Raw genomic sequence first — 24,739 nt, 5'->3', positions numbered from 1 at the left:
GGATGTTTTTCTGGATCATAAGAATCTTTGTTCACAAAATGCAAGTATTTTTTTTTATTTCACAGTATCAATTATATGACATAATCTTATAAAAAAAAGGAGTTTGTATTGATGTTTTCTTAGTCCAATACATGCTTTCTTCATGTTTTTTAATAATACCTTGGAAAACTGAAAGCACAAGGAACAAATGCATTTCATGTGCTGATTACAGGTTTCCATTCTCTTCTAGCTTTCAGTTTCCTTTTCCCAACAACATTACCTGATTGCTCAACATAACGATTAGTCTCTTTTACAATTATATCTACTATTTCATCATTTATAAAATGCTCATAATATTGTAAAATGCCTGCACTGGCTTGAGATGAAATATTAACTTTAGGTAACAATTTGAACTGAAAACGAGGACAACAAATACTTGGGACATCCGAAATAATTATGTTTTATTGATGCTCTGGTAAAAATTGTGTGGGATCTTCACTATTGCCACTATCTTCAGAATCAAAAGCATCTGAAAGGAAGCCGCCTTCTGAACCAATTCCCGATTCTTCAAAACTTAACTCCCCTTGTTCACTTGAACTACTCATTTTATAAACATTAAACACGAAAAAGCGATGAGCACTGAAACTGCATCTTTTCAAAATATGTTCTAACATAAAAAATGTTCTGAATCTACATACTACTGTTATCTAATCAACTTACAAGTACTGTGCTGCCATCTGTGTAAATAGAATTGATATGGGTGCAATAAAAATTGGTATTCCCTTGACTTTTTATTGCAAAAGCACAGACTGTGTGAGATACGGGTGCAACAAAATTTATTCATATTGATTGCCCATATGAGAGATGGGCACGACTAGTAAGGGGTTAAATAATCTGATGCACCCATTCCTTTCTCAATTTGGTACTTTTCCATTCTGCACCTGCCCCATATTTTGGCAGGTTTGTTTAACTGTAAACACCCAATTAAATGTGTTAATTAAACACAGCACAACACACAAATAGTTTCTTCTAGAGATATCACTGGGTCTGGATACAGGTTTGGTTTCATTCCCTTTCACAAATACCAAAAAGTGTGTTAAGTGCATAATGCAAAAGTACTCTCAATTTTTTAAAATTTCATTCAGTATGTGGTACTATGTGTCTATTATGTTTATAGCAAATGAATCATAGCCCATGTCTTGCCTACTTAATTTTGATAATGATAGAGTAATGATTTTCTTTCCCATAATGCTTTTAACCTTTGCAATGCAAGCAAACCAGGGACAAATTTGGCTATATTTTCAAATCTGCTTGTTTTTGTAGTAGTTATGATTGTTCTAACAAATAATCATATATAAATTATAAATTAAAAAAAATATTGTTATTAACAAAGCATAATATATTTAGGCATACCGTTTACAGAAAATAACGTACACATCAGTTATCTCAGGTCACATTTTTTAATAATTTTTGATACCACGAATTTTCTTAGAAACCAAATATCATCAGTGATATTTTGGTAATACTTATCAATTTATCTTTAGCCATAACTTCTCAGGAACAAATTCAGTAAATTATACTTGCTTGCCATTACTAATTAAATGTTTAGCAACTAACATGAAGAAAAAGTAGCAAGCAAATTGACATACGTGAAAAAAAGGGAAAAAAAGATGCATATAATTTTCATTAGGCATCTTCCTTTCATTCATTCATTCAAAAAAGAAAAAAAAAAGTAATAATAATAATAATAGCTTTAAAAATAGATAAGGGTTACCACATGTTTAAATTTGAGAAGAATTTATTATTTTATAAATATATTTTTTATCCTACATCCGATTATGATATATATACATTGGAAAGAAAATATATTCAGATATACCTCTTCTCCTAGCTCAGTGACATACGTGATACTAATCCTGGCATCAAATTTTGCAAGAAGACAAATCCTATTTTTGTTATTCAAAACAGCGTATGTGTCCTTTGGGAATTTCACTTTCTCAAGTTCTACAACAAATAACAAATATAAACTGAAAGTCTAAAGCATCAACAAGTATTATTTTGCATTTCTTCATTTCTTAAAAGCAATCTAGTATACTGGAAACTCCGAATTCAAAAATAATTTTTTTTTTATACAGTCAAAAGTCTTTAATCCGGACTCGTCGGGACTTCGGCAATCCCGGATGATCGGTTTTTCCGGATTATAGATCATCAGTTTAAATCTGGTAAGATGGCATGCAGAAATTATAAAATTAAAAATATGAAACCCTAATTTATGAAATAAAGAACAATTATGATATAAAGGGTATCAAAATTTACAAAAAAAAAAAAAAAAAAAAAAAAAAAAAAAAGCTTAATATTTATTTGTTTACTTTATTAAACATTTCTTTCAATGCATGCATGCTTAAAGCATACATTATGCATAGTCGAAATTAGAAAATTGTAACCAGAAAACTATTTGATGTGTATTCGTGATATTTGTAATGAATTTGATTTAAATCATATCAAAGACAGAGTACATCGAGATGAAATACTACATTTAGTAATGAATTATACGCCAAATAAAATAAAAACATCTGCCCTGAAGAGAAGGATAGTGCTGACAGATCAACTTCCAGTTCATTGTGCACTGCGACGTTCCCCTCCCCTGTACAGCAGCGTGAAATTGATAAACGGATTTCGGAATGGTTAGAGAAACAAAAGGATATGCCTTTATCCAATTTTTGCAGCAAATCCACTTTTTGTTTGATGGACATCGAAACATGCTTTCGTTTTGTAGATCCTTTGGCAGCTCCAGAATCGGAAATCCTTTTTGATATAATCAAAAGTTCAAGCTTACTTTTACGAAATTGCTCTAACAGTCTGCAAAAAATAATAAGCCAGATCCAATTTGAAGATTAAGGAACAACGCAATCTGCAACATTAACTGAAATAGATAATTAGATAATTTTGGCTTAGCTTATACCGTTCGTTATACATTAAACGCGCATGCATAAACGTATTATGCGCATGCATACACACATATGCACATGCGTAAAGGTATTACGCTATGCTCATGTGTTGACGCATGCGCAGAAAGTTTGTAGCTTTGAGGTCCGGATTATAGATCATTTCGGATTATGGGCATCCGAATTAACGACTTTTGACTGTAATAACACATCAACTATAATAATTCATGACTACATAATTAACTACACTATTTTTAACAAAAACAAATGTTGTTCAAGAATTTTTTGCCGGTTACCAAAACAATAACAGAATGTAGATATGTGTTTACTCTAATTGACTGGAATTTGACATTAGAGTAACTCAAATAAAATACATCAACAAGGAAATAATAATAATAATAATAATAAAACTAAATATCATTATCTATATTTCAATCATGAGATGGAAAGGACCTGAGTTTGAACATGTTCCTTGTTCAAATATTATAAGAAGATAGTTTCTTCAAACTGGTATGAAAATATTCTAAGTGTACTTAATACAAATACTCATTATTTCTCATTAATCTTCTAGATGTTCTAGAAGCACTTTTGCCACTGTAACAGAATATCAAAAATCCACATATCCTGGCACATAAGGTTGTGCTGATTTTAGAATGTTGTTGATTTCAAGTTATAAAAAGGAAAAGAAAATTATGAAAAAGAATAAGAAAAAGGATTAATAAAAAAAAAAAAAAAAAAAAAAAACCATCAAAACAATATTTTTTTAATATAAAAAAGAAAATAAGGATAAAAAGCATTTTTATTTTATATAAAAAAAGAAATAAGGATATAAAGCATAAAAAATTATATTTTACATTTTTCAAACACATGTTTACAGAATCCACTGTTTATAGTATCCTTCAATCTCACCACTGCAGCTTGCTTTAAAATTTTAGCTCATTCTAGTTTAAATCTCCCTCCCCTAAAATTATACAATACTTATTAAACAGTCATAATTTTTAATGGTTTAAAAGAATTCTTTCTCTGGGGAAGGGAAGATTAATACTTGCAGGAAAATCAAGAGTTTACTTAGTTAAACTTGCCACTTGCCATTCTGATGGAAACAAAAATAACTAACTGTATTTCTACTGATAATAAAAGGGTACTTACGTATTATCGCAACCAGGTTGGCGCGATTTGTAAGTTTGAGTAAAAAAGTATGAATAGAAAGAAAATGTACATTTATTAATTACAGATAATTTTTAATACGGTTTTTTATATTATTTTGTTTTAAAATATAAAATTGCAATTAAACCCTTCCGGTTTCGAATTTGAATAAGTTGCAGAATTATTTTTTCGGCGGAAACCTTTTGGCTATTGCTTTTAGCACTGATTGAAAACCATCTTCGCCATTAACAGCTTGAGCTTGGCGCCATATAAATTCGATAAGGTATGAGTCAAGATGATGACGGGCTGTTCCTCTTTGTTTTTTGTTGCGCCATTTGGCTGAGCCCCACATGCGCTCTACATGTTGTGTGTGAACGCCCGTGTTGGGATCCACAAAGTTATATTTGTGATTAACAGTTCCATGCAGAAATCCAGCAGTTTCGAACTCACTTGTATTGTATCCTTTCCAGCAATTAGAATAAATGATGCTTCCTTCCTTGATATTTTCGCAAATTTTTTCCATGAGGGTAACGGCGTTTCTGTTAGGTACAGTAACCAAAAAAGTCTTCCTTTTCTCGGCAAATTCCGCCGAAAACCCATTGCTGTGGTAGTACACGCCCAGTGTTATTTTTTCTTTTTACAAATAAATTCTTTTTACAAAACTACGTATAACACATAGGGTTGCCAAATTTGGCGATTTATGCGAATTTTGGCCTGGTTGCGTTAATACGTAAGTACCAATAAAAGTAAAACTTTTTTTTACTTTCCTATAACAGGTGAGAAGTCAATAACACATGTGTGGTGAAAAATGCAGCCTGAGGTACTGTTCTGTTATTGGGACAGGATTTAGATATCGCCAAAAGCTGACAATCTGGCAAAAAATTTAAAGCATAAATATAGTAGCCGAAATATTTATGATACAGTTTAAGTGGAAGAAAAATCCAAAAGAAAAAATAACATAATAGATACTTGTAAAATAAGAAACTTTTAATGTTGATTAAACAAGTTTCCAAAGAAATTAGGGGGAAAAAATTTGGTTAGTGAATTAAGATTGAAACAAAGCATGAAACTGAGAATATCATTTCAAATGTCCAAAAACATTCATGTATCAGGACGCTGCTGCCACCAGATGATTTCAATTAAATTACACTCTAAATGGTTGCAATTCGTGCCGCAATGATGTTTATTCTGCCATTTCATAACTTTATAGTTTGCATATGACAACAGGTATTGGGATCGATAAAACTATATTTATGGATAATGCAGAAATTTTAAAATTTAGCCCCTTTTTATTCTTCGATGTTATACCCTTCCCAAAAGTCTGAATATATTATAGTGTCACCAATAATATTTTCTTGAACAACTTTAAGCAAAGCTCTGACACAGCGGTTACACACAACAACTAAAAAATATTCTTTTTTTATTCCTGGGAAAATCCTGCTGCACATCCATTGGTGCGGATGGATAAAACCATTTTTTTATTTTTGAGGCAAAAATACACTTTTGTCAACTTTGACAATAGTACCAGTACCACCTATTTTTACTGATGGTCTAGACATTAATGACAGACTTCCCTTATATACTGTTCCAGTTAATAATGGTGCAATGATTCTTATCAAGTAGATACTGACAAAATTCAACAGAAGTTAATTCTAAACACCATGTATAAATGATATGAATTGCTTTTAAGAAACTGATTCTAAATCCTGAAACCAATTTTGAGATCATAATTCTTTACTTTTCTCAGCATGTCATATCTTTGAATCTCCATCTCAGTGCTTCCTTTGAATTGACATAGAGCTTCATTTCAAATTCCTCATTCTTGAAGAAACTGAATGGAAACTCTGTGCATCATTAGGTACATTCCAAATTTTTATATGCATAGTAAATACAATAATAATAAAAACATATGTGACCATTACATCTTTAGAATTTGCATTCCCTTTGCCAATTTTGGAAAGGTATTCTTTTTACTTTTTTCTAAAAAAGTAAACATTGTAATGAGTTTAAAAATAAACACTGTTGACTTTATTTGAACCAATCTCTTGACGAGTTTACCAAAACATATGTAAATGAGTCTGGTCCTCAAAACAAATATGAACCAATATTATTTGGCAAAAGACGATTTTAGTAAAACATCTAAATCCCAGATCATCTGATTTTAGCAAACCTCCAGTCCCAGTAACAGAAAGGTACCAAAAGAAATAATTGTATTTCTAATAATAATAGAAGTTAAAAAATTTTTACTTTTCCAATAACATGTTAGACATTACTGCTATATATATGTGGTCATGCAAAATGTAGCCTGAATAAGTAATGACTATCGTAGCCATATACTCAAGGATATAAGTAACGGTTATTCTAACTACATATGTTCAAGGTCCACTACCATTCAAAACATAATCATGAAAATTTTAACACATGAATACTACTTTGCCTGAGAAAACTTTCTTGCAAACGTTTCATTATTTGGTCTTCCTCAAATTGTAAAATCAATCTCACTTCCTTTATCAAAATTTAACATAAAAAACATATTTATATCAAAACATGTTGGGTCGCAATGTTTGGCAAGCTTGCACACATTTTGGTTGCTGCCACCATGAAGAAAAGGAAATCAATGTTCCAATTAATACGGTCTTCCTCGAACCTGAATATTTTCACAAATTCTAGCAAAATATTCTAATTACTACAGTCTTCTGTCATAGCAGTATTTTCTTGCAAAGCACTAGGGCCCATCATCTTTAGAACTGACTACTGATGACTTAAATATCATGACTCGTCAAGCAAACTGTTTTTTCTGATAAAGACATTCTTTTGACATTAAGTAAAACTACCTGTGACACTACAAAGCAGGTCAGAAATGGTTCCAGGAATTTGAAGAGAAAATGCTTTTATTGGCCCAAACATAAATGTTTTTCCACCCGAGTCCAATAAAACATTTGCTATTTGAGTCGCAGAAACAATAATAAGCAGCAGCATTCCAGCTCTATAATTTATGGAAAGTGAAAGCCTTTAAGTGCAATCACGATAGCATTTGCCTTCCCCTACCTATAAATACCTCACTGAATTCATGCCTGATAGGCTAACAGCTCCTTTGGTGCTGAAAAGAGGAGCTGCATTATACACTCATGATAAAAAAAAAATAAGCAACAAACATTAAAGTTACAAAAAAAAAAAAAAGGGTACAAATGTAAAAAGGGGTATTAAAACATACAATTTACATGTGAGGTAGAAGCTGCATTGCCGAATGCAAATAGACAACCAAAATTAGCATAAAATGCAATCCTGCAGTTACACCACAACACCTTAAGAAGGGACATGCCGGACCTATGAGTCAGTTCGCAAGCAGTGATAGTTACATGTAATCCAAGACAGCCAAAGCGGAAAGCATGAGCCAAAGACTGCACAATGAAATGTGTTGGAGAGCTACCAGGATGTTGCAAGTTGGTTCAAGACAATCTGCTGTTGCAACACAGCTGATTGTGCACCACAGTGTAATCAATAGGCTACGGAATCCTTACCAAAGAGATCAAAACCCTTGTAGAATATGTGGGTCTGGATGCAGGAAATTTACCACAACGGCAGACCATCGCTTCTTGTTGATATGTGCAACATACCATAAATCATTAACAGCATGACTGTTGGCTTTGCATCTCTCTGTTGCTGCAGGATAGCCATAGCCCATATCCTGCCACACTGTGCTGCGTCAACTATATGAAGATGGACTGTCTGCCTAACGACCTGTGGTTTGTGTTTCTTTGTCCTCATCGCATGTCAGAGCTCTGTTAAATTGGGCCTGCAAAAATCGCAGTTGAAACCAGAGCAATGGAGCCAAGTACTCTTGGAGCCTCAATTTAATATCCAGAATGAATCCCGAAAGACAGTGATATGGTGAGAACCAGCAACATGTTATTGGTGCAAAACATTATCAAAAGAGAGAGGGAATATTACAAAGGAGAACGCCTACTTGTATGGGTTGGGATAGCAATGAATGGCTGCACTGACCTTTAGCTGATTCCTGGGAGTTTTGTGACAGCCATCTGATATTACAACGACATTCTACACTCTCTTCTACATCCTTTCATTGTTGCAAAAGGTACTGACAAGATATTTATGGATGTTTATGCCTGCCCATATAGAACTCAAGTGGTGAGGGGTAATCAAGAGAGTTAAGCCATTCCATCTCTACCGTGGTCTGGCAGATCATTGGATCTAAACTACCATACAGCATGCGTGCAACATATTGGAATAACAGATAGTAGGTTGTAGTGTGCCGATAGGCACCCTCTACAAGTTCCAACATGTACACTATAACAGGAATGGGTGCTACTGACACAACAAGTGATTGGTAACACCACTGCCAGTTTGCCTCTCTACTGCAAACCATACATTTCAGCTAGAGGGTATCATTCCTGTTATGAGCACTGATGTTTCCACTATACATTCTTCTGACCCATTTGGTCTTTCGTGATCGATGTGATGGTGATACATGTGTTTTTGTATATCTTTGCTTCATTGTTTGCTATGTGGTCTAGTAATGCCACACCAACCTCTTGGATTAATTTCATGCATATCCATTAAATGGTTTTTATTGTATTTCGTGTTTTGTTTTTGTTGTTTATTTTTTGAGCAGGAGTATATTAGACAAATAATCTTAATGTTTTGACTGGCAGGCACAGTATATAATTCCAATCAGATAATTCTTGAAAGTTTCTATTATCTACAATATTAGAAAAGGAGATGCCTACATAGCCCTAAAGTGGAGCTTTAAGTTCAATGTTAGCATACATAATATTTCGTAGTGTTGATATCCATAATCTAGTGGATAGCTGTGATAGCCTGCTTTGTTAATCAGTAAGAAGTACGATATTACCTTCTATAAACTGCCTCCACCAGTGAAATATTGAGAAACAGTTGTTTCACAACCATTTGCAGGCTCTAACTCTCAAGTGTTTTATTAACAAGTTTCAGAAATTTAACATAAAATTTGATTAAAAAACCTCTACTCATATTTTCACAGAAAAGTCTTCTTTACTTGTTACAATAAAACATAACAGATGCTTCCACACTACCAAATATTGTGTTATTTGAAGTTCAAATATGTCAAATCTGACCTTCCAGAACAGAGCTGGTATGTGTAATATTAGGCACATTTCAATCAAATCTAATATTATCATAAAGAAATCAGAAATATTTAATTATTAGAAAATATTAAAATCAACTTACCTATGAATTCCGATTCTTTGGTAGTAGTTTCTTCCATTATCTATATTAAAAAAATATAAATATATATATATATATAGATGTTGATACATGTCTTAATAATAAAAAATATTCAAAGGCAGCCTTAAAAAGAATAAAAAAAAAAAAAAAAAAAAACTCGTGTAATTTTTTGCCAAAATACCTCATAATGTATGAAAAACATCTAAAAGACATCCACTTTAAACTAATACACCTTTTCATTAATATCAAGTAGAGTATAATAACTTAAAGATGCCTCAATTAGAAAATTACTTATAACTTTCAAAGTTGAAGAATCAGATATCATGAAAGAAGAAAGTAAAATTTAACACTGACTTTAATCCCATGTACTACTCAAAAGGAAATGAATCAGTTTCTTTAAAACCACATTCTCCAGAATTCTCTTCAATCAAGCATGCTTGAGACTGGATAAGATAAAAACTTTTCCATGCATCTCCTACAGTATGGTCATCAAATTAGAATAATACAACCAAGTAGAAGACTTTTGTAAACTGTGTCCTACTGGTTTAGCTATTTATACAGCTGCATATATAAAATAAGTTTACGGTTATCCTAATAAAGCAAAGTTTATCAAAGCGACTTTATAAATAATATATTTTAAGAATTCAAGCTTCTTAAGTTACAGCAAAAGAAAATATTAATAAGTAAAGGAAAAAGCAAAGAACTTGATCAACAAAAATACTCAAAACACTTTGAATTTTTCAGTAAGTTTATTGTGAATATGTGGATGAAATAAAACTGTATTAATGAAATTATCTATTTAGTTAAAAAAAAATTACCCAGTATTAACTAAAATACCCATATTCACTGCAGTTCACACCACAGAAGCATCATTAAAATGCTATGCTCTTTACTTTACTCTATAAATTAATAATTAATTAATCTTCAAACTTTGTAGTTACTCCTTCAAAAATCTCCGATTTGTTTCTATCCAGGGCATAGTTTTGAGCATAATTAGGAATCCAAGACTTTTCAGGCCGATAAAGGACATTTGGTAACCATTAGTAACATTTAACATCTTCACTAAAAAAAACTCTATCAAGTTGTTATTGCATTACTTTTTTTCAGTTACTATCAGAAACATCACAGAATTTTCCTATCAAGTGCTATATTTAATTCCTGAATGCAGTAGATATGGTACAGATGCAATTCTAACAATTTGGCAGCTTCCCATGGCATTTCATATAATTTCTCCTGTTGTACCACAGAATTTCTGATATTTCCATGCACATTTGGTCCGTTTATCTTTATTTAAAACTATCTGCTTGTGCAACTAGTGTCTGTTTGTAGAAAAAAGAATATGTAATGATTTTAATATCCAGCTAAGTATGATTTCATAAAAATATTTAAAATTTCCAATTAGACATCTCATGCATTTTTATTTAAATCAATCAGATTAAAAAGTAGAAAAAATGGTAAAAGTTTGCGATTGGGTGCCCCTTTTTTTTGGCGATTCTTTTTTGACGCCAAGATCGGCACCAGGAAGACACAATTTCAAGATGGCCTCTACACAAAACCAAAATAAGAAGTCAAAGAATTGCATAAACTCTGTGTCCATGTACACATTGATCTGTTTTCACTTAAAAAAACATCACAGAATTGCACAAACTAGGCATTGCGCACTGCTTTAAATTTGACCATGTACACATCAATCTATTTTTATTTTAAAAAAATCAGGAGGCTAAAGCAAAGTTAAACTATCATGGTAACCAGAAATGAGATTTCATCACCAAAATTTTACAAAAAATTTTCCTAATCAAAGGGGCACCCAATTCCACACTAGAGCTGAAAAAATAGTCTTAAAAACTGTATATATTGCTTTTAAAGTACTTGCTACTTTGTTACTAAAAAAAAAGACATTTAATTTGAAAGTTAAATAGTTGTTTTACTCAATATGCTTGACACGGTTTACTGAATAGTAACATGCTTGTATGTGAAAAATAAAAGTATTTTATTTCAGGCAGTGGTAACAAATTGCATTTAAATAGCCAAGTTTGTTGATTTAAAGCTGAAAGATAAATAAATATCTTACATTTTACCAAATGGCAAGTCTGGTGCATCAAAGATAAAAATGTTTTATTTGGAACAAGTGCTGTCACTGCTTGCTTTTAAATTGCTGAGTTTGTTAAAAAAAATTAATTAAATTCATAAAAACATGAAATAAATAAAAAACAAATTCAATATTCAGGCTTCAAGTTACGATTATTTGGGAAGAGGACTATGAGTATTCAAAATCTGATGGCTCTTAAGTGAGCAAGTGCTGGTTCCTTCTCAACATATTAATATTCATGACAGTGTTGAGGTAGCCTCGATTAGAGATTTTAGTTGCCTTCCAACACCGCGTTGGACATTCATCGAATGATGCAGCAGAAAGTTGACTGTTGTATCCTAGGCAATATATGCTATATGAATTAGTTAGCAAGGTGATAAATATGCAACTACAGACTTGAAGGATCAATTTTCCACAAAGCGAGGAACATACAGTAGGTGCAGCTTAATGTGATAGTTAATGCAACATTCAGCTGCACATGCCTACAGCTGACATCACATTATATCGCACTGGCTACAGCTGACAGCATACTGCTCACATTTAAAACCCTTATAATGGTAAAACAGACACGATCTGGCAGGAGCTTTTTTTAATTTTTTTTTTTAATATAAAAAACTGAGCATTGGCACATTAGAAAGCTTCTTCTCAAAGATTAAGTAATTATGGGTTAACAACTAATGTATCTAAAGTGCTTCTTTAGAGTAACATCTTTGGAGTTTGGGTTATGTTTACTTTGGTTGGTTATATTTGGGCTACATGTGATTATGTTTACTTTTAATATTAGATGACACTAAACTGCTGTAAAAACAAAATGAAAAACTGACAGCTTTTAAGAAAAAATGCTATTTTTCCCCAACCCAATCTCGTAAAGTGAAGAAAGGTCACTTGAAAAGAATTTGGTATCTCTATGGTAAATTAAATGTAATTATATAAAGTTACCTTTTCTGTTGGAGAGAAAGTCTCTTGCTGTTCAGTGCTACTTTCAGGTACTACTGTTTCTTCAGAAACTGTACTCTCAGACTCTTCTTGTTCTTTCTCTTTTAAATGTCCCTCATTTTCCTGTTTTGTATCAGATTTGCTTTCAGATACCTCGAAAAAAATTAATACCAAACACATTTGAAATCACAGAATGGGGGGAAAAAATTGAAAGAATGAAAGGGCGGGAGGTCATGAGGAAAAAAAGAAAATAAATTATTATTTTCTTTTCTTTTCCAGTTACCTTCAGTTGAAATGTACTGAAAATAATTACGGTACATTTCACGTGAATACTAAAGAAAATTGCACATTGCATAAAAGGAAGCTTTAGTTAAGAATTCCTAACATGAAAATGGTTAATAATGAATGCAAATCAAAAAGTACTTTTAGAGACAAACTTTATTCCTTAGGTACATATACAGTAATAATTTAAGTACAAGAAAAAATTTTCTATTCTTATTTTTCTTTCAAATTTATGGCCTTGATAAAAGGCTGTGTGCACAAACTTCTCTCAGGCAATTATTCCAATTTATAACAGTCTTGTCACTTAACTCTAATTTCTCTTTTTTCCATCCAATAGTCGTCAATTCTCTGTGCCAACTATAAAAGAATCAGAGTGCAGTCAAAAATAAAATAGTAGAACCCTCGAACCACGTTCCCTTTTGAACTGACACTCGCTTTGCACAATCCTCAAAATTGCAACGCTTTTGTTTTTCAGTTTTTAAATAAAGCACCATTTCGTGGCCATTAACACATTTTTTTTTAGTCCGGTAAGATTCCATAACTTTGATAAATATTTATTAGCATGTAGGCAGGTCCTAAATTTTAATTATTTTCCTTTTTTTGAAAATGCGTGATAGAGGGGAAAAAAGGAGTCTTTACTCAAGAATAATAACTAACACATACAATCAAAGTTACACCAAACCCAGCATGTTTGAAGAAGACTTTTCCATTTTTGGTGAAAAATCATGTAGTTTGGCATCTTTTCTTTAATAGGATTTTCATTAAGTTCCTAATAAAGGTACTGCTCTAGGTAAAATTAATAATAATAAAGTATTGCTTAATAAGCACTGGTAATAAGATACTGCTTTAGTTAGAAAGGTAAACATTGCTTTTCGAAGCGAAACATAAATGCAGATGACAGAAGAAATTAGTATCATGTATTTGAAGTCATGCCATGACAGTTCACTGAATGTCTGTGTTGGCTGTAAATCATCTACCAATCAAGTTTAGAAAAGATAAAATCATTGATTATTAGATTAAGCAATAGAGGGAACGATCAACTGTTAATTTAAAAAAAATGATTTTTGTGTGTGTGTTATGATACTTTCAAACAACCGACTATTTTCAGGCATAAAAAAGGTAGTAAAAATATAAAACAATGATCAGTATAAAAATTTTAAAAAATTGCATAGTACCACGGCACTTTCATCTTTATTTTCATCACTGCCTTCTTCAGGCACTTCAGGAATATTTTCTGTTTTTTCTGCATTCTCTTCTGGCTTTACAGGTACATCTTCTTGTATTTTGTCTGGGGGCTCAGTACCTTGGTTTTCATTTGATTCAGATACTGCTGGCAAACCTGAAACACCCTTTTCACTGTCTTCATTTTCTTCTTTGGGCTCAGTATGCACTTTATCTCCAATAGTAGTGTCTGCGTAAATAAATATTCATATAAAGAGCAGCAATAATAAACAAAAAGGCCAGGCATAATAAATAGCAATAATAAATGATTTTGAACACTGTGTATAAAAGAGATAACAATAAATGAATAAATAAATAAAAATTCATACTGATTAAAAATATAGGATCCAACAGAAAAATTACAGTGATCCTCGCAGACTCATTGATCAATATTGTTCAAGTAATTGGTTGCGATTGTGCTGCATCTGGCCACTAATGGCCAACACTCTGATACTTTGAGCGGGCTCACCAGCGGCCAAGCGGTAAAGTCACTGAACACTGGTAGTTCGGTCCAAGGTTCGAATCCCGCGAATGGGCTTGCTGCATGGGTGTTTAGGTGGTTTTCCTCATGTGTAACATGTATACAAGCCATTTTCCCTTAGAAAGTCCTCCACGAAGGCATCCCTCCCCTTAGGCAAATAGCCCTCGAGGCTTTGTGTAATTAAATAACCTAACCTAACTTAACCTGACACTTTGAGCACTCTAATTAACTGTACATATACAGGTACATTGTATTAAATGTAACTTCTGAAATATACTGTTGCATGCGTATGGGTTTGTAGTAGATTAGTAGATTGAATGCACACAACTCTGATTACAGCATGGCAAAATTTATTTTTAAAAAAGAAATACTACAGTTCTGGAACTTTCTACAAAAGCACTAGTACAACTCTACTCGGTATCACAAAGCACAATCAGTAGTTCAAATCCAAGCTACTAAGAACGTTAAACACTGCAACGCAAAGAGCATCTAAAAAGCGCAGCTCTCATGGTCATCCCAATTCTCTGAAGTCATTCTGAACTAACAACTAAGAAACTGATGCTCTTTCCATTCTTATATAGTTTTCCCACTGCCAAAAAATCTTTTAGTACTTTCCACTTCTTGAAATTACTGGAACGTACATGAGAGCCAGATATGGTTATTAGATTAGATTAGTTAAATACAGGTATTAACTAGGTGTCTTAATTAAGGTATTAACTACATTTATTCAATCACAGTGCTAGTTAAAGTTATACATACATTGGACCAAAATGATGCCAAGTTTGGACCACAAAAATGTGTCAGCAAACCGATGACAACTTGGTGATATCTTGCCAATTTCGCGAGATAGCCATTTAGTCAATGCTAAATAGAATTGCCCCCTGTAATTTATTTTTCTGTTTGAGCATTGTCTTTTTCAAGAATTTCATGTTAAATTATTAAAAAAAAAAAAAAAAAAAAGCATGACTTCATTAAAATTAATATATATAAACATTTGTAATAATATTATAATGACCTACAATTAAGTTCAGTAATAACACACAAACACTTTTGGTAATCAAAATAGTATGCAGTCCACCGCTTTTAGTTAGTTATTTTTAGATTGCACCACTAAAGTGGGTTGTTTTTAAAATTATTTCTTTGATACTCTTCTGTTATCAAGACTGGATTTAGAAATCTATGCATGTATGTATGTGGATATATGCGTGCATACATGTAATTTCCTGTTCTTTGGGACTTGCCTCCAATCTAAAAATTTATTTTCCCACTGTGCTTAGTGGTAGCAACAAAATATCAACTACAGGAATAAAATAATGTAATCTTTAACAAAAGCAAGTTTAGTTTTTCATTATTTTTTAAGACATTTTTTAGCATTTCCTTATTCTAGAATTTTATTGTTGTTGTATATAGAAAGGTATTTTTAGGGAATCTCAAAAGTACAATTGAAAGAAATCAGTCTGGAGAGTGATGCCATGTTATGTTAGGGACGTCATGCTCATCCTCACGAGTTACATACAGGATGCGTCTACCAGCCTACGTGCCTGACAAAAGTGTGCATAACAAAAGAGTGCCTGACAAAAGTGTGCTGAGCCTCCAGAGAGTGAGTGGTTTGATTGAGTTGATTCCATCAATCTTACTTCTTGTTCACTTTTTTCTGCTTTTCCATCTTCTTTGCACACCGCTCTTGATCGACGCCTGTTTCGAGCACATTGATCAAGGTCATTGTTAGTGAGCAATAAATCGTTAAACAGAAATGATTCACTTCAGTGGGCGAAAGGTTCTGATCTGATCTCCTAAAGGAGTGGTTTTATCCACCTCTCGTGGGTAGTTATTTTTACAAATCCCTATCATGATTACACTTACAATTGTAGCTATAACAACATCTTATAAAAATCCTATCACAGTTTATCCTTTTAAACACATAGTAAAGACCTCTTCATTTTTTTTTTTATTTTTTAAATCTACATAATTTGCATATATGCGCTGGAAAGACGGGACACGATTAGCAGAAATATATATTTCTGTGATCAAAAATCATTTTTTAGGTTGCATGTACTGACAATAAATGAAAACTAACATTCCGTTATTTGTTAATAACGCATAAAATTAATAACGAAATATTCAAACAATTTCCTTTCTGCCAAGTGCAACTAAATAAATGTAACAAATTTTATTTCACTTACTTTAATCATACTTCGACTTTTATGTCTTTTTATTAAAATCTTACACCATAGATTTTAATTTAAAATTGCCTTGAAGATGATCAAATTGCAATAACCTTTCAAAACGTGCTTTTTTTTAATCAACCTAAAAAAATTTGAAACGAATTTAATTGAGAAGACGAAAACCAAGTTGTTAAAATAATTCATGCTAATAAATAACTTGTGAGCATTACTGGAAAGTATTCACGCATAAAATTTAAAATTATTTACCATGTTTTAAAAATCTTTGTAAATATCAATGCTACAGCTAATACTTTTTTATATTATTTTGCTTTCACACTATATACTTACGTAAAATAAGACATAGAAACAGAATTAGATAAGAAAGATAAATTATCTTTCTCAGATCGACAAACATTTTCGCAATCGGACGACTACTGGATTTAATATACTTAATAACTAAATGCACATTCTTTCAGTAGCCCTTCCATTCCAAAACCGCCGCAATACGCAAATACTCAAACTACGACCGGCCGTAGTAAAACAGACAGCTTCTAAAATATATCGCTTCGCCGCTACATGGAGGCCACACCCATTATTCAGATCAAGAAACCACCTTGGGATCAAAGCAGTGTAACAACAGCTAAAACTTTCGTTTTTTATATACTTGCATTTTCGGTTTTGTACAAAGCAGAAATGAAAGGTGATATGTCTTCCTACACGGGCTTAGAAAAATAATGACCGGCAAAAGCAAAGTTCAGAAGTTGTTTTTGATTAAAAACGAGAGAGAGTAGAGAGAGTCGGAAACACATTGGAGTGGAGAAATAAAGCATCAGTTCTATAAATTCCTGCTATAATTTCCAGGGAACGAATCACATATACTGATGCAGGTTTTGAAATTTCAGTTCGGATTTCCGGATAATATTGTTATCATTTTATCCTCAAAGCCATTGGTATCTACCAGATGCAGAGCCAGATTAAGACTTTTAGAGACCTGAGCTATAAGCATAGATAGGGATTTCAGCAAATGAAGAGTTTGCACTCTTTCTTTTTCCTAAAATGCAATGGAAAACATCAATTTTGCGCTCCTTCCTGTATACAAAAATGTTATGAAGAACATCGGTTTGGCTCCACTTCTATGCTGCGCCACAGAACAGATGTCACTCCCTTGCACTTCCCTAGCCTAGGCCTCCTATAAATTTACATGTTTCCCCCCCATTCCTTCACTCTTAGCTGTACCATGATGAAACTTTCGGGATGATCTCGAGTTATTTTGCTGAGCTTTTTTTCCCTTGACGCCCTAAGCACGGACTTGTTTTCTTAATGGTTAATCCAGCCTTAATGAGATGTACAAATCATGACCAGCTATTCCTGCTTAGGGAAATCATGAAAGAGCCATTACTGATTTCCCAGGCATCTGGTTTCTGGATATGAGACACTTCTAAATTATTAACAAAGATGTGGAAGTAATTCCATTTAATTACAAAAGTACTTTGTAATCAAGGTTTCTGAAATATCCTAAGAAGGAAGAAGTATTATCTGCTCTGTAATCAAAACGACCAGCTTTACTAGTGACACCTAGAGGCAAAAGTAGTAGTTTTATATTTGAATGAATTATAAATGTATAAGTGAATGCGAAAAAATAAGAGGAATCTCAGCGATGAGGAACGTGTAAAAACAGAAGGCAAAATTTCTCTTTTGCAGTCGTGCAGAGATGATATTCTTATCGCGCATGCGCGGGGAGGTGAAGCGCTGAAGAAATTGTGTGGAGCTACTTCCCCTCCCCAACGACGTCACGTGCATATCAGAGAAAGCGGAATTTGTAAACACTGAAGTTTGGGGTTTGACAGGTGGTTGCTGAATGATTGCAATGATGAGCCCCAAGTTTTAATATTTTCTGCAAATAGGAAACTTGTCTATTTTTAGGTTTTCATGCAGTCTCTGTTGCTTATTTTTTAAGGCAATGAGAAATGTGAACACTTCCGAATTAATGAAACCTCAAATAGTTCTTTATTGTATTTTGTTTAGCATAATTAATGAATTATGTTTCTGCCAAACTCCAAATTTTCTTATAATACTAACAGATGACCAAGACAACGAACTTGGTGGTTTGGTGAGCTTTATATTATTGTGTTATCGAGTGGTTATTTACTTTAAACAGATCATATAATATTTCTTTTGCTTGCAGATTCCTATGGAACAAACTCGGTCTGTTATTGGAGGAGAGGGAGCAGAAATTAAAAACATGGTAAATAATTTTGGATTTTTTATTTCATTTTTTTTGGGGGGGCACAATATCTTTAAAAATAATTGCTATTAATACTAAAATAATTTTCAATATTGTTTAGTGGATGCCTACCAAAGCTGTATTTCTTATAAAATTTGACTTTAAGCAAGTTCTTCCAAAATAATAATAATAATAATAATAAAAAAAAAAAAAACAACTACTTGCATACAATGAATTTATATGACTGCGTACTTAACTAAACTTACATAATTCTTACTGTGAGTGCAGAAGCAACTATTAATTGATGTTTCGAAGAATGAATCATTCAGATTACATTTATGGATTAATAGGAATAACTTGATTCACTCTGAAAATCGGTTAGAGCAACATCATGTAAGCAGCAAAAAGCAGCTTTGTTTGCCATTTTTGTCCAGAAGATTGAAAATATATTTCTAAAAACACGTACTACATTTCAGTATACTAGCTGCTCTATTCTTATCATTCTGCTCCATCAAACTTTTCCAAGCTTCCAAGTGGAATTTGTAGCATTGTAGCATTGCAATTATATATGCTATATGTTGTACCTATCTTAAGGGAATTGGACCTTTCTGATAATCCATATCTCTAACAAAAAGCCAGAAAAGTGTACTGTTCATGTTAACAAAGATATTTACAAGTCTTCAGTTTTACTATTATTTTTTTTTTTGCATGTTATTTTCTTGTATAGTAAGTAAATATTAAGTAACATTTTATTAATTAATATTTTCTTTTTCAGTTTATTATAGTATCATTGTTCTTTTAAAGTATCCACTTTCACCCTTTCCAGTTTGTCACTACACCATTATGTTGTCCAAGTCGTGCGAGTTTGCTTACTGGAAAGTATGCCCATAATCATGGTGTTGTCAATAACTCAGTTAGTGGAAACTGTCATTCCACTCAGTGGCAGAGAGAGCATGAACCGAAAACGTTTGCTACGTATTTTAAAAGGACTGGCTATACTACGTATTATGCTGGGAAATATCTTAACCAGGTATGAAATTAACTAATTTGTTTTAATTGCATAATATTTTTCAGTGGTATGAAATAATTGTTGAAATGCATATTTCAGTATGGCAAAAAATCGGTTGGAGGAGTAAAGCATGTGCCACGAGGCTGGGACCATTGGATGGGATTGGTAAGTGATCAGTTATTTAGTAAAACATTTTGAAAAATAATGAATTCCTTGAAATGTTTTTCTTATTTTTTAATAAAACAAAATACTGATTATCCTACTATATTGAGATCATTTCAGTTTTTGAATAAACAAAATTTTCTGACCACATAGCACACAAAATGGTATTTTCTTGTTAAATGGCCACTGCAAGCACTTTGACAACATTTGAAATTAATTTTATTAAAAGTAGAAAAACATTATATTTGGGAAAAGTCATATTTATCCATGAGGAGGCCATAATTCAGCAGCTGCTGTTATCATAGAATCAAATAAGTGTGATTTCTAATTTCCATGTATATTTAGCGGTCTGTTGCACCATCTTATGAAACAGAGTGAGGAAAAGAGCCCTGGAAATATGAAACAAATTAATGGCCCAAGGATGCTCTCCTGCGTTTTTTGCTTGCATCTACAAATATTTTACCTTCCAATAAATTGGTGGCCATTTTTTCTCTTTTGCTGAGTATACAAAATTCCAAGCTTTTGAAAAAAAAAAAAAAATTGCTTCTTTTTTTTTTTTTTTTTTCCCCAATTGATGATAAATAGGCTAACATTTCCGATGGAAAAATAACAAAGAGTACAAAATAAATGATATTATGAAGGAACTACTGCTTATTTCCATTTGATGGGAAGTAAAAAAGGGTCAACATTTTAGAAGGAAGTATAATGAACAGAGGATATTGCATGGTCTAATGTAAGTGGGAAAATTAAGTATATGTCATGTTATAAATATTACAAAAACCGGTTAATCTTTGAATTATGATAACTTGGCGATTTTTTGGTGACCAACCCTGCTAGTTTTTGTTTGGACGCCATTTTGTTCACGAAGTAAAGGCATGTTTTTTTTTTAATTCAAAATTTTTTTCCAACAATCTGCTAACCGAATTACGCTTATGCTAGAACTTTCATGGAACAAAAGTGCTTAATCATGACAAATATTAGGTGCAAAATTGGGAGAAAGTGTAGAATCGCAAACTGCTTGCCGCGTTTTTAAGAATTGCACATACACTGTATCCATGTACACGTCGACCTATTTTCACTTAAAAAAAAACATCTCAGAATTGCACAAAAATGGCATTGCGCACACTCTTGACTTTATCCATGTACACTGCTAAAGTCCTAGCTAGTAACCTTTATCGCCTTACCAAAATGTCACCAAACTACCTTTACCATATTCCAAAGATTAGCTTAAAAACCTACTGCTTTGTTTTTAAAATTAATTATAAATTTTAAATGTTAAACATTTTAGAGTGGAAAAATGCATAATCAATGATATCACGTGGACAACATTGCACACAAAATGGTTTGAAAATCAAATATATCGCCCATTAAAATTACGATGATTAATTTTTCCGATTCTGGTAGCTAATCTTCTGATTCTGGCAGATGAATGAGATGACTGCTTTAATGATGAAATATGGGCAAAACAAAACCTAGGTAGATTCCAATTGTGCTTATATGCAGATCATTATATATTTTCACAAAATTTCTATGGAAGATTTTTCATAAATTCTCTTTTGAAAGTGTTAAAAGGTACTTTCCTATTAACTTAAATCTTGATTGTTGATTGAAGATGGTGCAACAGACCGCTAAATATACATGGAAATTAGAAATCACACTTATTTGATTCTATGATAACAGCAGCTGCTGAATTATGGCCTCCTCATAGATAAATATGACTTTTCCCAAATATAATGTTTTTCTACTTTTAATAAAATTAATTTCAAATGTTGTCAAAGTGCTTGCAGTGGCCATTTAACAAGAAAATACCATTTTGTGTGCTATGTGGTCAGAAAATTTTGTTTATTCAAAAACTGAAATGATAGTAGGATAATCAGTATTTTGTTTTATAACAATCTTGATTGAAGTTACTTTAAGAATGAGATAAACTCTGGCAATTAATTCTTCAATTTTAACAAGCAAAGTAACCATTTTGGTATGCATTCATTTTACTGTATTCCAAGCTGTAATGGACTTTATAAACAAATAGTTTTTTTTGGGGGGGGGGTCTTAAACTCAGTTTAAAAATATGTGCTTGTTGGATTTATCAACAGACAAAATTGCAATATATTTCTGCAAAAATATAAAATTTTCTGCAGCATCTCTTAAGAGAACAATTGGTTTGAATCTATTTTCAAAGCGATCACCATGAAATTTTGACCAGGGCAGAAGTAGTGGTAACCTGTAAGTAGGTTTATTGACTGATTTTCAGAATAATTAAGTAAGTAACTAAAAGTCACTATGTGTATGTAACAAACATGTTTTTCAATAATTAGCCGTCATTCGTCTTCTGTGAAAAATCAACACACTGCATTAGGTAATCGCACTAATATATAAGAACCATGTATCATGCATCTTCTATGTGATCTTCTGTGCATGATGCAAATCTTCATTTGCCAGAAATGTGAGGCCTGCATCATGGTCCAGGGTCTAATTTTGAACACCTTCTTTAATGTCACACGTCATAACTTGAATGAAGCAACAGTCCGGACTATAAAGAAAAATGAAAAAGAAATAAGAAGGGCAGTTGCTGCAGGATCTTCAACATCCACAAAACTTGCAGCTCGCTTCCAGGCACCAATAATTGAGAAGATGAGCACTCAACATTTTTATTGATGATAGTTGTCAAAAAGAATTCCATTGGATGATAAAATTATTAAGCAAAAAGCACTCAAAATTTATAAACACCTTAAAAAACATGAAGAATCATCTTTCAACCCAGACTTGCATCAAGTAAAGATTAGTTTAAAAATTTCAAAAAGCATTTTTCATAAGAATTCAAGGAGAATCGGCTGATCGTGAAGCTGCTAGGATGTATCCAGAAAAAAGTCAAAACATTATGGAGAAGAAGGATAGACAAGCTTTCAGTGCCGACGAAACTGGGCTTTGGTGGAAAAAAATGCCCAGTAGAATCTTTATATCAAAAAAAGAAAGAACTGCACCCAAATTTAAGGTGTCTACAAATCGTCTAATGCTACTTTTGTGCAGTAATGTGTCGGGGGATTTTTTGACAAAAAACATTGCTAGTTTATAGTTCTTTGAAACCTTGTGTGCTTAAAGGCATAAATAAAAACACCTTATTGGTATATTGGAAAGCAAATCCAGAAAAAAGCGTGGGTAACTGGAAATTTTTTCAATTAAATTGTTTTTTAAATTGTTTTATGCTGAACGTTCCTTATTGAAGGCAGAAAAATTTGAGCTTCATGGCACTGTTACTATTAGATAATGCTCCATGTCACTCACAAGATCTGAATCATTCCAACAAAATACTGTTCCTATCGCCTAACACTACTTGTTGTTCCAGGTTTTGGATTAAGGTATTATTTATACCTTTAAAATGTATTGTATAAGAAGAGCATTATAATGTAATTTAGATGTAACTGATTCAGAATCAATTAATGTAATCAAAGCTTGGAAGAAATTTTCAATCAAGCACTGTATAAGCATCAATATTTTTGTCATGAAAGAACTGAAAACATCAACTCTTCAGTTGGCCCTCTTCAGTTGAAATAGAAAAACGTATGTGGATATGTTTCATGTCTTTCTGAATTAGATTCTAAATTTCTTACTTTTTTGCCTATAATTGATTAATTTTTCAGCAGCATATTGCATGGAAATAATATTGGGATATTAAAAAAAAATCTTTGTGATACTGTATATATAAATACATAAAGAAACCTAATATGAGGCTAAAAATTAAAACAAAAATATATGTGCATGTGTGTTATGTACTATTGAAATTATAAATATTATATTAATATTAAATTATACATGTTATTATATATATGTCATAATAAAAGCAAAGGAAAAGACGGAACACTGTAGATGCGTGATTAGACCCATATTGAAGAAGATTTTGATTGCGTAGTATGCTAGTAATGCTAACTTGGTAATTTCTAAAGAACTTGGCAGTTGAGGCAGTTTTAATTCCATTTTTATTTGCAACTGATATTTGTGGCCACAATCACTTGGCACTCTAGTTGTGCCTTTCCACAGAAGATTTACATTTTTGATATTGTTGAGATAGAAAGCAAGCCAGCGAAATTACATTTTGCACAGTAGAGAGCAAAAGCTGAAGTGCGTAGTTATAAAGGATCGAAGCATGGCGAAGAGAAAAGTTTTGGTTTACAAAGGCAGTTTCACTTCCCAATTATTACATCATCAGAACTGCACTAAATTTTCCATTGAGGTTTCAGGCTGCAGGAAACTGTCCTACCAGATAATTAATAACTGTAATGTTTTCAGTTATTCCAACACATTGTGGGTGAATGGTGAGGCTATTCCATTTCACGTTTGGCAGATGGTTGACGAAGCTGGGATGTTTGCACCACGGAGAAAAATGACGACTCGGGACTTTTCACTTTTAACAGCATATCTTTATTTTATTTTAGAGCAGATGATTTTTTCCAGATGAAGTTACTCAAATAACTTATTCAGTAATTGAATTATTAGATATGACTGACTTTAATACGTTATAACGTTCTAACAAAGAAAGAGGAGCATAGCGGAGGTGTTAGCAGAACAAAGGCGAGGAGACATCTGTGTAGGAGAACTTATTACGCAGCATTTATATGAGGAGGTTATGTGGTTATGTAAAAAGCGCAAATGTTCTAGAAGGTACTGGTCTAGGGGAAGATCCTGACATGCAGAAAATTAATTAAAGGTTGCTGGTTCGCAAAGAGTGCATCGTATTTTTTTTTATATTTTACATATATATATACAGTCAAAAGTCGTTAATCCAGACTCGTCGAGACTTCGGCGATTCCAGATTATCGATTTTTCTGGATTATAGATCATCAGTTTAAATCTCATAAGATGGCATGCAGAAATTCTAAAAC

General features: G+C 32.4%; 2 protein-coding genes across 4 annotated transcripts in view; one reads left to right on the top strand and one right to left on the bottom strand.

Annotated features, from left to right (window-relative positions):
- LOC118190554 (lysosome-associated membrane glycoprotein 5-like) overlaps window positions 1–17,009 on the bottom strand; it is a 40,903-nt gene extending 23,894 nt beyond the window's left edge. The window contains exons 1-5 of one of the 2 annotated variants that reach the window (XM_035361290.2): window positions 16,816–17,009; window positions 13,776–14,011; window positions 12,322–12,441; window positions 9,297–9,336; window positions 1,859–1,983 (exon numbers count right to left, since the gene is read on the bottom strand). In XM_035361290.2, coding sequence (XP_035217181.2) covers window positions 1,859–1,983; window positions 9,297–9,336; window positions 12,322–12,441; window positions 13,776–14,011; window positions 16,816–16,882 — 588 coding nt within the window. In that variant the 5' untranslated portion in view covers window positions 16,883–17,009. Of the gene's footprint in view, window positions 1–1,858; window positions 1,984–9,296; window positions 9,337–12,321; window positions 12,472–13,775; window positions 14,012–16,815 lie in introns of both variants that reach the window. The other variant, XM_035361287.2, reaches the window with a different exon arrangement.
- A 1,218-nt stretch (window positions 17,010–18,227) lies between these two features.
- The window catches only part of LOC118190553 (N-acetylglucosamine-6-sulfatase-like), a 44,256-nt gene continuing 37,744 nt past the window's right edge, over window positions 18,228–24,739 (top strand). The window contains exons 1-4 of one of the 2 annotated variants that reach the window (XM_035361286.2): window positions 18,228–18,577; window positions 18,653–18,712; window positions 19,518–19,721; window positions 19,800–19,865. In XM_035361286.2, coding sequence (XP_035217177.1) covers window positions 18,428–18,577; window positions 18,653–18,712; window positions 19,518–19,721; window positions 19,800–19,865 — 480 coding nt within the window. In that variant the 5' untranslated portion in view covers window positions 18,228–18,427. The remainder of the gene's footprint in view (window positions 18,578–18,652; window positions 18,713–19,517; window positions 19,722–19,799; window positions 19,866–24,739) is intronic. The other variant, XM_035361285.2, reaches the window with a different exon arrangement.

This window comes from Stegodyphus dumicola, chromosome 4 (assembly GCF_044657685.1).
Source record: "Stegodyphus dumicola isolate Sdum_Otavi_A_Nest chromosome 4, ASM4465768v1".
NCBI classification, from domain to species: domain Eukaryota; kingdom Metazoa; phylum Arthropoda; class Arachnida; order Araneae; family Eresidae; genus Stegodyphus; species Stegodyphus dumicola.
This window is presented reverse-complemented; position numbering and strand designations above follow the sequence as displayed.